The sequence below is a fragment of the Hydra vulgaris genome, chromosome 12 (genome assembly GCF_038396675.1).
Source record: "Hydra vulgaris chromosome 12, alternate assembly HydraT2T_AEP".
NCBI classification, from domain to species: Eukaryota; Metazoa; Cnidaria; class Hydrozoa; order Anthoathecata; family Hydridae; genus Hydra; species Hydra vulgaris.
Genome location: NC_088931.1, coordinates 8305001 through 8320186, shown reverse-complemented (window position 1 = coordinate 8320186; position 15186 = coordinate 8305001). Strand labels below are relative to the sequence as shown.

General features: G+C 29.7%; 2 protein-coding genes across 2 annotated transcripts in view; both read left to right on the top strand.

Moving 5' to 3' along the window:
* Positions 1–6213: 6213 nt before the first annotated feature.
* Positions 6214–6732, top strand: LOC136087929 (uncharacterized). Its single transcript, XM_065811558.1, has one exon. The coding sequence runs from the start codon at positions 6214–6216 to the stop codon at positions 6730–6732; it is 519 nt and encodes a 172-aa protein (XP_065667630.1).
* Positions 6733–10709: 3977 nt separating this feature from the next.
* Positions 10710–15186, top strand: part of LOC136087841 (uncharacterized) — a 13112-nt gene continuing 8635 nt past the window's right edge. Inside the window, exons 1-2 of the mRNA XM_065811429.1 lie at positions 10710–10870; positions 14910–15151. Coding sequence (XP_065667501.1) covers positions 10861–10870; positions 14910–15151 — 252 coding nt within the window. The 5' untranslated portion in view covers positions 10710–10860. The remainder of the gene's footprint in view (positions 10871–14909; positions 15152–15186) is intronic.

The window sequence follows — 15186 nt, the reverse complement described above, 5'->3', positions numbered from 1 at the left end:
TTTGTACCCGAAATTTTTAACTTATATTATTATTATACATAGTTTGTATCATCAGCAAAAATTTGATGCAAACATTAGTGTTGTTAATTTTGAGACTTTATAATGATCATTAACATTAGTGTTGCTAATTTTAAGACTTTAGAGTGATCATTAACATTAGTGTTGTTAATTTTGAGACTTTATAATGATCATTAACATTAGTGTTGTTAATTTTGAGACTTTATAATGATCATTAACATTAGTGTTGTTAATTTTGAGACTTTATAATGATCATTAACATAAATTAGAAATAATAGCTGTCCTAGTACAGATCCTTGCGGAACTTAACAGGCTATATATAAAAAATCATGTAAAAAGATTTTTCTATGAGGACAAATCGTTAGCGATGTTTTAAATAGCATTCAGTTTTTTAAACAGTATTTCATGGTCAATAGTGTGAAAAGCCTTAGATAAATCTATAAAGATGCCTAAAGTAAATTCTGACTTTTCAAATGAATCAATTATACTTCGAGTAAGATGAATTAAGGGATGTTTGGTAGAGTTATTTTGTTTGAAACCTATTGATTCTTATAAACTATATAATTAATAGCAAGTTTATTAAAGTAGATTTGGTTAAACATATTTGATTAAACAAAATTCTTTCTGAATTTTTTGAAAATACAGAGACGACAGATACTGGCCGATAATATTCAAAATGTATTTTATAGTATCGTATGAATCTATGACTATATCACAGTTTATATCATCAGAACATTTTGCTTTGTTAGTTTTAAGCATTTTAAAAGCACTTTTGAATTTATTTATCTGAAAAGATTACCTAAAAGATAACCGTGGAAAAAATTGAGTTGAAGTTTAGATATTCAAATCTAATTTTAAATTAGTTGAATCGCGTAGAAAGCCAGTATCAGGAGCCCAGAAAAGTCACGAAAAAGTAAGGTAAGACTTAGATGAACATGAATTAGCTAAATTGCTTTGAAATGCAGTAATGCAAGTTCAGAAGCGCTAAGCAATAGCCACGTAAAGTTTGAATGATGAAGAATTGTCATAAATGATGAGTTGCGTAGAAAAGCAGAACTATCAGAAATGAGAAAAAAGAAAAGCGAATCAACAAACAGACTAAAAGAGAATAAAATAGTAAAAAAAGTTATCGAAAAATAAATTGCGTTGAAAATTAGTTAATTATTTAAATTGGCAGCAAAAGTTGGGAAAAATGTTAACTGGTTAAATAAAATGTTGCATGACCATTATGCGTAGTTTTTTAAATAGTTTTCCAGTATCAACTTGAGAAAATTACATAAGAATTTTTTTTAAGATGAAAATCATCGGGAAACGATTTAATAATGCATAAGGTTCATACCTTTATGCATAAATAATGTTCATATCCTTATGAGGTTTATTAGCTCAAAGTAATTTGTTTCAGCGGTATTTCTTGTTGTATGTAAATACTAATAGGGGAGACCGGGGTTAGGTTGGCTCGGTTTTTACTCTATGAGCTCTGTAGACCTAGGAGTACATTTTTTTTTTAAATATTAAAGTGTAGTCTTAAACTCTTAGGGCCTTTCCGGACCCTCAAAAAAAAAAAAAAAAATTGCGTCAAGTTTCACCATCACGGGGTAAGCTGGCGCAAACTATAAAAATGATTATTAACATACTATTAAGTACAAAATTAATAGAAATTATTTTACTATTAATTTTGGCAACAATTTTATCCCAAAGTTTAACATTACTTTTAGCTGGTACCAAATATTAGTCCGTATAACAGGCAAAACAGTAGCCCACTTTTTATCTGTGAAAAAAAACCTTATTAAAAATTTATATCTGTGAAAAAAAAATTTATATCTGTGAAAAAAACCTTATAAAAATTTATTTTTTATTTTTTTGTAAGAATAAATTTTTTTAATGTTGTTAAAAATCAAAACAAGAAAAAATTTAATTTTATAAAAATATATATATTTTTTTTCATAGTAAATGCTATGAGCCAACTTAACCCGTGAAAATTTTGTCAACTTACCCCGGGTCTATAGATCTTGAAAAACGACAACTTTGAAAAAAAGTGTGACTGAATATAGTAAACCAATCGTGACTGGAACTTTTACAATAATTTTATTTTCATACGACTAACTATTTACTTTGTAAAGTAAAAAGGAAGCGATGTTCCAAAAGTTACGTTTTTGTCCAAAAAACGCATAAATCTTAATATCTCCTATGCGCATGCGCGAATCTTGGCAATACTATAGTAAATGATGAAATGGAAAATTAAGAAGGTTCTGTGTAACTTTTGTCACTTTCTGATGAAAGGCTCTGAAGATAAACGCAGCTCGTCAACTTTACATTGCGGCCAACTCCCGTACGTGTAAAACATTAAAAACAGCAGCGTACTAATTTTCTTTTTTTTTTAGAAGTATTTATTAAGACAAATAAAATAAACATTTTGTTTTGGAATCTTCTTAGTAAAAAAAAATTCGGTTTTTTGGAGAAGCATTTATTTTAATGATACAGGGATAAATGGGATTGAATGAAGCTATTACTTATTATAAAAGTTGTTGTTAATATTGAAAAAACAATTTTTTAAAAAAATATGTTGACAGTTACAAATAAGTTTTTTAATGTATGTGACAAAATGTTTTATAAAAATAGCTAAGCTATTTTTTTATTCGAAATTTTTATTTCATTCGAAAACTAATTTAGTAACATCTATTTTTTTTAAACCATGTCACAGTGGGACAGGAGCGTGCCAAAATACCAAAGAATCAATGTCGGCATTGCACGGTGAAAATTTGTCATAATGGTGAAGACATGTTTATTAAAGGAAATATTTAGTTAAAAAAATATTAAATATTATTTAGGCTTAATTTTATGCGGTTTATTTACACGTTAATTTGACAAGTGTTTCAAAACGCTATTTTGCATTTTTTATTTATCAGCTTTATTACGCTACTATTGTTTTAAATTAACTTCATTGACTTTCATTTTAAAAGTTATCATTTTAATTAACTATGTTTTTTTCGCTTAGACTTTTAAAAACAGTTTAACGTTAGTGTAATCATTAGTTTTTATGCATTGAAAACAGACAGTTTTCGATACTTTTTTGCTACTAACCTTTATTATAAGGTATTAGATAAACTATCCTCCAATATCCTCCAAACATTTGACTATGTAAATGTCATTCTAAATGTATATAAATAGCCATGCAACATAAATATTTTGCTACTTTTTGCAATAAAAAAAATTATAACAAAAGATTGGTCTTCGGTTAATGGTCAGTTGATGAGAAATATTGAACTTGTAAAAAAGATGTTTTGTACACAAAGAATTCCTAAAATCTTTCATTACTTTTATAATATATAAGTTCTGTAAATATAAATCTAAAAAGTTATTTTATGACAAATACATGCATTGAAAAGTAATATTTTTAATGTTTACACTTTTAAAAGTTGTCCATAAAAATATCATGTCCATTAAAAATATTTCGTATTTTTCACCAAAATTTAATTTTTTTTAATATTATATAATTACATGTTTATTACTTTGTTTATGGATTTTATATATAAATATAGCTATTCTAATAAAAAAAACTACGAATATAACTTTCGCACAAAAAACTCGATTTTTTCCCATTGTGCATATACTACAATAATTTTATCGATAGATTTGGCCTGAGAATCATAATCCGAGAATTCGCGTTACAAAACAAATGAAACATGACGATGCAATTATTATTTGAATACTTAAAAAGTATTTAAGTCTTCAATTTATCATGATGCCTGAAGTCATCATGTACATGAAGCAAGCCTCAAGTATCATCATGCGCTTAAAGTAAGCCTCAAGTATCATCATGTACTTAAAGTATGCATCAAGCATTACTGACTCTGAACCAAAACTTGCACAAACGTTTTTTATTTTATAGAATCTTTCAGACATTTATTGCCTCGATACCATTTAACACCATTTACCATTTGGGTACGCAAACGTAGAGCTATTTTTCAGTGCAATAAATTTTTTTAACAGAAGCAAAAAATAAAATTTATTTGAAATATCAAAATGAATTAAAAATCTGCTGTACAAATCTGCGTTACAAATCTATTTGAGGTCATGGACTCTCTCACCTAGAGCGTTTCTCGCAAGCTTCCAAGACGAGCTTTTTCTTGACTTCGTCAAACCATTTTCTTTAATATTCATCAAGTAAACGTTTACAACGTTTACTTGATGAACGAGCACGACGCTAACGGCAGCGTCGCTAGAATAGAACTCGAGTTGTCAATATCCAAAAAAGACCTAGGCGTTCAAATCTATAACGACTTAAAGCATGGCAAGCAAAAATAGCCGCTGCCAAGTCCAATAAAGTCCTTGGAATCTTAAAAACACATTTATCAACAGAGACACCAAAATATGGAATATTTTGGTGTCTCTGTTGATAAATGCTTATCAACAGAGACACCAAAATATGGACGCCTGGTGCCCGCATCTTGAAAAAGATATAAATTTCATAGAACGCATCCAGCATCGGGCTACCAAAGTACTGCACATAATAAAGCGCTTCGATTACGAGACAAGACGCATCAAACTTGTCCTCACCTCTCTACTAAATAAGGTTTACGCACCAACCTCATACACAAATAGAAAATCGAAAACAATGACTTGATTCAGCTGGCATATTGATTCATCAAGCATCCCACCAAGCTACGGTCATTGCAAGCGTTTTCATCATGAAATGGACAATAAATGCCTCTTTTGTTATAATTTTTTCAATAACCGCAACGCTCTCTTATGGAACGCACTACCAAACGAGGTTTTCAGCATTTCTGCGCCGGGGGCAGAGGATATCTTTTGCCCCCTCCCCCCAAATGTCACTCTCTGCGATTCAAAACAGCGATAATTTTATGCACTCCGAAGAAAAAAACTTTTGCATTCAAAAGAATGCAAAAGTTCTTTTTTTTTGAAAGAACTTTTGCATTCGATAAGAAAGTACTTTAGCTTATCGATATCTGTATTTAAGTTCCTGATGTGGATGTGTATTACCGTGAACTTTCCTATGTTTGTTTGGAGTTCAGCTTTAAAAGTTTTAATAACAAAATATAGTCAAAATAGAGTCAAATACTTTTCTGTTATAAAAGAAAATATCGCTCTCATATAAATCAGTCGCAAAAAAAATATTTTCAGTTTTGAAAACGTCAAAACGCAACTTTTGAAAGTCTATTATTTCAAAGTCATTATCCGTGACAAAAAAGAGAACTAAATTAAGAATTTTTCAATAGAATTCGATTAGTAAAAAAATTTCATTGTACAGAGTATAGAGTACAGACTCCATGAAAATGAAATAAAATCTAAAAAAGCAAAATTTGTTTTAATGTTTAATCGCACAATTCTTTAACAAATCAACCAATGTCAGAAGCATAGAAGCCCCGTTTAAAGACTATAGACGTCTTCTTTTCAAGAGCGAGGTTAGTAAGCATTTAATATGTTAAATTTAAGTCATGAAACAGACGATTGTACTAAGTCGTTGCCTAGGTTAGCTAGCATACGCAAGACTACTGAAAATATTTTTTTTAACAAATACTAAAAGGTGAAATGTATGTAGTATCCATATCCAAATCCTTTAGGTCAGACACGGGCCAAACTGAAACTAGTGATTGTGCTTGTGAAACCACTACATCCTCGCAGTATGATTCTGATCCATCAACACAGCCATTTGTGTCTACCACATCCACTTTCTCTGCCAAGTTTGAGTCAAGCAAACCTGCTGTACCGGTAGTAACAGGTACTGACCTGGTCTTTTATCCCTTTCAACCCCCTTCTACGTACAAATTCCCAACTAAGAAATTTGCATCAGATCAGTATGAAAGGTCCTCTAAGAGAATTTGGTTTGCAAAATGACCATGGTTACACTATGTTCCTGAGACAGATTCTGTTTGGTGTTTCAACTGCTTGGAAGCTGTGAATAAGAAACTAGTAACTTTAAGCAACCGACAAGCTATTGTTTTTGTTGATTCTGGGTTTTCCATATCTGCTATTTTGAGCGAACAAGTGTCATCATCTCAGGCCATCGTTCGGACTATTTTGAAAGTAATATTATCAAGCATTAAATATTTAGGACGACAGGGTCTGGCATTGAGAGGAGGCGAAAATCATGATGGAAATCTTTGGCAGCTTGTACTATAACGGGTACAAGATGTACCCTCTGTGAAAGAGTGGTTGAACAAACGCGACACATGGATGTCAGACACAATACATTATGAAATTATTCAAATGTTTGCACATTCAGTTCAACGAAGCATTGTCACTAATATATCACAGTGCTCATATCTTGGCCTTACAGCTGATGGAACTACAGATGTGGCGGATCATGAACAACTTTCTGTCAGCATACGGTATGTAGGCCCTAATTTAAAAGTACAGGAATGCTTTATGGACTTCTACAATTGCCAGAACAACACTGCTGAAACATTGTTTAATGCCATAATTGATGTGTTTACCCGCTGCACAATACCAATGAATAAACTAGTTGGCTATGCATTTGATGGAGCCAGTAACATGAGCGAACGCTTATCTGGAGTAAAAGCTTGTCTCGGAGAAACTTACCCACAGGCAGTGTATGTTCACTGCGCAAATCATTCGTTGGATCTTGTTTTACAAGAGGTCTGCTTTGAAATAAAAATGGTTATTGACACAATTCAATTTGTGCGTGATGTTGGAACAATCATGAGAGTCTTCAAAGAGAAAGGCATTGTATGAATCTTTGTTTGGTTCAGATGATATTGTTCTGAACTTGGTCAGCTTATGTCCAAATCGATGGTTCATTAGGGCAAAAGCCATTAGTAGAATTATGACAACTTATGGAGAAGTTCATGAAACATTGTCTCAGCTAGCAGGCGACAGGTCAGTACGTGTTGATGCAAGTTCTAAAATCTCAGGCTTAGCCAAAGAAGTTTTTAAGGCACAAACCTTTTATGGAATCCTATTATGCAATCCTCTATTTTCTAAGTTTGAATTAGTAGGCAAACCTTTACAGAGCCCGTCACTGAGTGCATCAGCCGCTGAAAAATGTGTTCCACTCCTTCTAACTCAACTTCAAGACTTGCGTAGTGATGAATTTGCTTCAGAATTACACAGGAAGGCCATTAAGAAAGCTACCACACTGAATTTCGAGCTGCCTATGACACAGCGTAGTTCCACAGTTAATGCTCCTGTTTGTTTTTCGCATGGAGCTCAAAGCCGTAACGTAGAACAGTTAACTACAGATGTCAACTACAGTTAACAAGAAAAGTCTCTTCGAAGACATTGACCACTCAGTTGCAGAACTGCAGCGCTGTTTTAACCAAGAAGGATTGCATAAAATTTCAAGCACAGAAGCTATTTTGATAGGTTCATGCACATCTACAAGTAATGCAGCCACACTAAACAGCATGCCACTGCAAAGTTTGCCTAATAATGTCGATGTTCCTATGTTGCAGTTACAGCTGCAACTGCTTCCACAGTTGTTTAAGGAAAAGTCACTGCCTAAAGATTTACACCAGCTAGCAGCAGCTTTAAAAGACCTTGAACCAAGTACCCGCAGGTTATTTGACATGGTGGAACAGGTAGCTGTGTTGTGTTTATCTGTTCCAATATCCGTAGCTAGTTCTGAAAGGTCCTTCAGTGCATTGAGACGGCTTAATACTTGGCTGCGGTCAACAATGTCACAGAGTTGCCTCACTCACCTCGCTTTAATGCACATTAACAAAGATTACCTAGACAAGGTTGACATTATAGCACTCATGGAGGAGTTTGTGGCTATAAACCGTGAACGTTCATCCGTATTTAGGCATTTTTTACAGTTACTGTAATTGCTTTTGTTAGATTTTGTTTTGTACCATATATTTAAATATAATGATTTTAAAAGGATTGCAAATCTGTATTCAGCATGGTTAATTATGTCTAAAATATTTTAGTGGGATAACGCCCCCCCAAACACCCCATTCAGGGAAGAGTACCCCTCCCCAAGCCCCACCCATTTCTGCCCCCTGCCCCCAGTCTTTAAACACTTCCAGCGCCCATGAATGTATTCACTAATAATTTTCATAATTGCCTAATAAAATCGAGTATAATCAAAACCGACATAATTGATCACTACCCAATATTCTTAATTACAAATAATATAACCCTTAATCGTTCTGTCTCTAAATCAACAATCTTAATATGACAAATTAATAAAAACTTTATATTATACTTTCGAAATCTTTTATCTGAAAAAACTGATTGCAATCTTATATTATTATCTCAAAATGCGAATAATGTGTCTGAATTATTTTAGGCACAGTTTTGTAAACACTATGATTGGCATTTCCAGTTAAAAAAAATTTTAAATTCAATTTCACTTTTAAACCCATGGATGACCGAAGCTTTGTATAAATCATCAAAGAGAAAACAAAAACTTTATGAAAAGTATTTAAAACATAAAACATATAAAAATGAATAAAAATACAAAATATATAAAAACATGTTTGAAAAACCAAAGAAACACGCAAAAAAAGTTATTATGCAAGGTTGTTGGAAATAACACTCGGATCACACAAAAAAAGTGAAATGTGATTAAGGAGGTAATCGGTAAAAATAAATGTCCAAAACACAATTTGCCACAAAAACTCTTAGTTAACGGGGAAATGATTTATAATAAAGAAGCCATAATTAAAAAGCTCAATAAATTTTTTCTTTACATTGGCTCATCGTTAGCTGATAAAATTCCAAAAAACACCTCAAACTTTGAATCTTACATGAAATCAACCAATGCATCTATGAAAGAAGTAAAATTAAACATAAGTAAGTTGTAAAATGCTTTTAACTGTTTAAAAAAATATAAATGCGCTGGCATCGATAAAATTAGCGTGAACGTTGTTAAAGCAGTGTTTGATATTATTGAACTGTCACTGCTTTACATTTTAAACCTTTAACTAAAATCCGGAATTGTACCAGAGAAATTAGAATTTGCTAAGATCATACCTATTTTTAAATCTGGCGATGATACAAATATGTCTAATTATAGATCTATTTCTGTCTTACCATGTTTCTCAAAACTGTTAGGACGAATTATGTAATAATAGACTGATATTTAACTGCTGAGAGCAACATAATGTATTAAAAACAACTTGGGCTTAAAAAAGATCACTTAAAGGATCATGCGGTAGTCGAGCTAATAAATCATATATCAATAATAATTGCTATATATTAGGAGTTTTTATTGATTTGTCAAATACACTTGACACTGTTAATCATGATATTCTTTTAAAAAAACTAGAACTGTATGGAATACTAACCAATAACTTACTATGGTTTAAAAGTTACCTGTCAAACAGAAAACAATACACAATATATGCAGCAAATGAAACAGAAAAACATATTATAAATTGTGGTGTTCCCTGGGGATCAATCCTAAGCCCGCTATTATTCATACTCTATATAAATGATATATATTTAGTATCCAACATTTTTAATGTTATTTTATTAGCTGGTGATTCGAATTTTTTTTATTCAAATAGTAATATAAAAGACCTGTTTAGAATATCTAACGAAGAATTATTAAAAATAAATTATAATTATTTTTAATAATTCTTCGGGATTATAAATAATAAACTTTCAGTAAATGTTGGGAAAACTAAATTTATTTTATTTGACAAACCTAGTAGGAGAGATTTTCTTAAAAATTACCTAATCTCTTCATGAATAAAACAGTTGTTAAAAGAGAGTCAACGGCTAACTTTGTAGGAGTGATTATAGATGAAAATATATCATGGAATTATCATATTGAACTTATTGAAAACAAAATCTCCAAAAATATCTAAATGTTATATAAAGTTAAGCCATTTCTTAATATTGAGTCTTTAAAAATTAAAATTTTTCATTTATTCGTAGTTATCTTCCATTGCAATATTGCATGTGGAAGTACCAATTATAAGAAGCTTAAAAGAATCTATAGCATACAAAAACATGCAAGTAGAATTCTTTTTGGTGTCAACAGAACTGTTAATGGCGAATCTCTTTTAATAGAACTTAATGCACTCAACGTTTATAAACTTAACATATACCAAGTTATGCTTCTAATGTTTAAGTCAAAACATGGTTTATCTCCTAATATATTTCACTCTTACTTCACCGAAATTACTCAAATACCCCACAAAATTTTCAACTAATAAATTTGTTGTTCCAAGATCTTATTTAAAACTCAGTTCATTTCAAATTCAATACCATGGATCATTTATATGGAAATGTTTTTTGAAAAATTTTATTAAAAACAAACTCTTCTAAACTTCTCCCCAAAACAATTCAATAGAGTATCTATACGATTTCTATTAGAAAATAACTTCAATCTTAAATTCTTTTTTTTTAAATTGGAACATAAAATAATTAAACTGAAAAAAGTCATCATTACTCACTTATTTTCGTTTTGATTTGTTTCTTATTTTCGTCTTCTAAAAATAAAAAATAAATAACTAAAAGAAAATATATATACCTTATTATACGATGTACTACTTTTAATATATTATGTTTTACTATATAATTTTCAACCTGTAAATTTTTAACTTTTAATTTTTAATTTGTTTTATAAACTGAAGGCGGCAATGTAAACGGGGTTCCGCGATAAGACAATATGAATCTTCTTCTTGCTCCGCCGATTTATTAAATATGTGAAGTGCTCAATTACCCCACTCTACGGTATTTAAATATATTTTTGAAATGATATTTTTTGAACAACGCCTAATTTTTAAAAGGGCTTAAACGTTGTGAAACTAGTTGAACGCTGTCGATTTATTTGAAGAAAATATTGACAAGTAAATAAAAACAAAAACTAATTTAAAGTTTGATAGTTGTTGACACAACAAGCTAGATATGGAAAAAAGTAATAATTTTTATTTAATACCCATGCTTTTTAAAAAAAAATTGTATATATCAGTTAAATTAATAAATAATTAATAATAGTTTCAGAAATTTTAATGAAAATTGCATAACTCATGCCTATTTATATGTTAAAGAAATAATGAATGACTTCTTATTTAACCAATCAATCAATCATTTATTTTTATAAAGTAAATACAAAGTTTAGATCAGTCCCAAACAGTTATGTAACTGACAGTTATGTAACGTGACGACCTACAAATCTATAAGATTGGAAATGAAATATTTGAAGTGATTTCTTTTGAAGGTTTTCTATGATCTTTGTATACTTGGAATGATTTTGCCCCCATATCTGACAACCATTAAGCATATACGAGTTAAATATAGCATACCATATATTAATGAGAATTTTTTATGAAATTGTACAGAGTGTGGTTTAAATTGAACTATTTCCGTTTTTTTTTAACATTTAACCATTGAAGCAGGCCAAGTTGTAATTAAGGTGTTTATTTGTTTTTTTATGTGATTTTTCAGTTATTAGGGCATTAATGCCATCACTAAAATGATAGGTTTTTGAGAACTTAGTGCATGTGTTTAAGTCATTAATGTAGATAAGAAAAAGGAGAGTGCCAAGAATATAACCTTGGGGAACACTTACAGATATTGATTTGAAATTAGAAGAGATATCGGAAATTGTAATAAATTGAGAATGGTTCAAGAAGTATGACTTAAACCATAAGTGAGCAATTCCTATGATACCATAGTGATGTAAATTTGATAACAAAATTCCTTGATCTGCAGTATCAAGTGCCTTCTGTAAGTCAATAAAACCCCCACAAGTAAGTGTGTTATTGTCTGAAGCCTTGCGTATGGTTTAGGTTATGTCTACGAGTACTTGGTTGGTACTATGTTTTTTGTGAAATATAAACTGAAGCTTATATAGACACATATGCTTGCTTAGAAAACTTTTTAGTTTCTTATACATAAAATTTTCCCGCAATTTACTGATATTGGATCGTAGTGAAATTAGTCAAAAGTCAAGATAATTTGTATTTGAGCCTGTTTTCAAGATTAGAATAACCCTAGCAATTTTTAACAGTTCAGGATATGTTTCGGATTTAAGGAACTCATTAATTATAGTGGTTAATGGATGACATTTCTTTTGGGGCTAAGATAAGTATATTTGTGGGAATGCTGTTGGGACCTGTGCTCTTTTTTGGGTTCATTGTGGATAAATAATCCTTTTACTCTTGTGGTGTAATTGGTGATATAAAAAGTGTGTTTGGATTACAGTTTTTTAGATAGTGGCCAAATTCTTAGAGGGTATACTTTTTTATTTTAGATTGAGAAGAAATAATTGTTAAATAAGTAAGCAATTTGCTTTTTGTCAGTGATAGTCTGATTATTTACAAGTAAACTTTCTACAGTAATATTAGTATTTTATTTTATATTTATTATGTTTTTATTCCTATCCAAGTTTTTTTGAGGTAACTAATATTTTCATCAAAGTAGTTAGAGTTAAATTTTTTTTTTTTTTTTTTTTGAGACACAAGTTGCTAATTTTGTTTATGTAATGTTTGAATTGGTTGAAGAGTTCCAGTTTTAAGAGCTCCTGTTTACATTTGATGTACTTTTTATAAAGTTTGTTATTTAAATTTATGGATTTAATAATGCCAGCAGTAATCTATGGTTTTGATGAGGTTTTTTTCTTAAATAGTAGCGAGTACAAAATGTGCCTTGTATTCTAAGGCTTTGCTAATAAGTTGTAAAAGTTTTGAGAGAGAATTATTGATGTTTTTCACTTCTCTGGTTACAGGCTCCCAATCTATTGTTGTGAGATTATTAAGAAACATAATTTGGTTAAAGTTTTTACAAGAGCAATGATATGTTTTGTTGGGAATAATGGTATAATAAATTGGATGAGTTGATCAGTAAGAGATACTGTTAGATTGCCTGATTTAAGATTTAGAGGGTAGAAGTTTACAAAAATATTATCAATGGGTGTTTTAGATTGTATAGTGATTCTTTTTGGTATGGTGATATGCAAATAGAGAGAGAGTTAAAACACATAGAGTTAAGAAAGACTGATACCTCATTAGATTAGTAATAGTTTGAGAGGTTGATATTCGCCTTATTGAACAATATTTTTATTTTTTATTTATAATTTGTCTAGTAAATTTTTAGTAAGTAGATGGCCTTAAATTCAGTAATGCACATATAAGGGACGATAGATGCATCCTACAATTATATTACTAATTTGTACTATCCTTTTTTCTAATCTTTATTTAGGATATTCAAAGAAGTTTGAAGAATTAATTATTATTCAAGTATAAGTTTACCCTTGTAATCAGACAAAATTTCTATAAATACATAATCAACTACTGAAAATCAGTTTATAATAATACTATTGCAATTGATTCCATTTTGACTCTTTTAAGCAAAGATAAGCTTTTTTATTAACTCATATGTAGCTCTATTGCTTTATAGCTATCCATATGTAACTTTATTGCTGCAACTGGATTGCATTAGCACTACTGGTATAGTTTTTTCCAGAAACAATGTTGTGTAAAAATAGTTTAAACCACACAAATGTAGATCTATGGGTGTTAAACCCTAAACAACATGTTTTTTTGTTATCAAAAAGTTTGTAGAAGTAGACAAAAAAAATCTCTATAAAAGTTCTTTATTTTCAAAGCTAAATAAATTTTATTTATAAAAAATAGTGAGTTACACAAGTTTAAATGTGCCATTTAAAACTTATGGAAAAATATTCATAAGATTATTTTAATAACAAAGTATTTTCAACTTTTTTAGAAAAGTTAATTTAAATTTGCTAATTTTGTTATTAAATACCTTGTTATTTATTATTATGTACATTTTTTAGTTGTAAATAAATTGTTTGAATAGCTGTAAATTTTTTTTATGAAATTTTAACATAATTATGTAGTTTGGTTGTAAATAATGTTGTAGTTAGTTTTTTAATGAAAGTCCAGCATAGTTATGTAGTTTTGTTTTAAATTTGCCTGTATTCATTGCAACAAAGAAACACCTGTCAAAAATAACAATCAGAGTCGCAAATAAAAATGCATCACTGAAGTTGATTTATTTAACAGTTTATTAAAGCAAAAAAAAACAGCAAAAATTCAAACTCAATAACTTATACAGCGATAAAAGAAATGCTTATAACAAGGTTGCTTCACAAGAGCTTAAAAATGTGTATGGTTAACAAAAGGGTCTAAAAAAAATCTTTTAAAGAAAGCTATTTTATTATCTATTTTATTACAAACATCAAAAGACACTAAATTACTGGAACTATATCACAAAACTGTGTTATTTAAAACGAAGAAATTTTTTTACAGAACTAGGCAATACAACGAGAAAAAAAAGGAGGAGCATGTGTGCACTGTATAAACAACTTTATCAACTATAAATGCACAAGAGTTAAGTGTTAACTAGTTAGCAGGCTATCTTTTAATAATAGTTAATATGTAATCAGTAATACTTCTTTTAGTATTGCTCAAAAGGTGACCCTATAGCTTTAATCCACTCCCTTATACTTAAAAGAGAACAAATGGAAGTATTACAATTTCTTTTTGCTTCAATAAGCATCTATTTTTTGAACAAAGAATGAGTTACTTAAAACAACAATATAACTCTATAAATACTCAGGTTTTGGATAGAAAAGCTGATATTTTCCTATACAAAGAGAAATTTAAAAAAAAAAATGATAATTGGTTTTGTCTTGAATATAAATAAAGATTTTTGTTTCAAAATGTATTTTTTCCTAATTTTGTCACCATTCATTCATTAATAAACATGTATTCGTATTTTAAAATTTTTGAAAATTATTTGTTTAAATTATAGTTGTTATTAGAAATTACTAAATTATGATATTTATTGTTAGTTTTAGTATTTTTTTCTTATAACTATTGTCTTTAGAAGAAAATAGTTATATTTTTAATTATCATTAAATAAAATGATATCACCTGTTTTAACAACTAAAGTAATAAAAACAAATAATTAATATTTAATATTTCTATAAGCTCCACCACCGCCTGGTTATTATCAAGTAACTGAAAAAGATCCTTCGTATAATCCACAGAGCATTGCTTATACTTCTCAAAACCCAAACTTCTACCAGCCTCAACCAGTAACTGAAAAAGATCCTTTGTATAATCCCCAGAATGTTGGTTATAATTCTCAAAACCCAAACTTCTACCAGCCTCAACCAGTTCCTTATCCTTCAAATCTACAAAATGTTGGCTATCAAACACCCTACTATTATGTAAGTTGTTTCAATTTTTTTCAAAATTCTGAGTA

Bases quoted from the DNA above. Each gene is read 5' to 3' on its own strand.
- LOC136087929 (XM_065811558.1), top strand. From the start codon at position 6,214: ATGTCAGACACAATACATTATGAAATTATTCAAATGTTTGCACATTCA.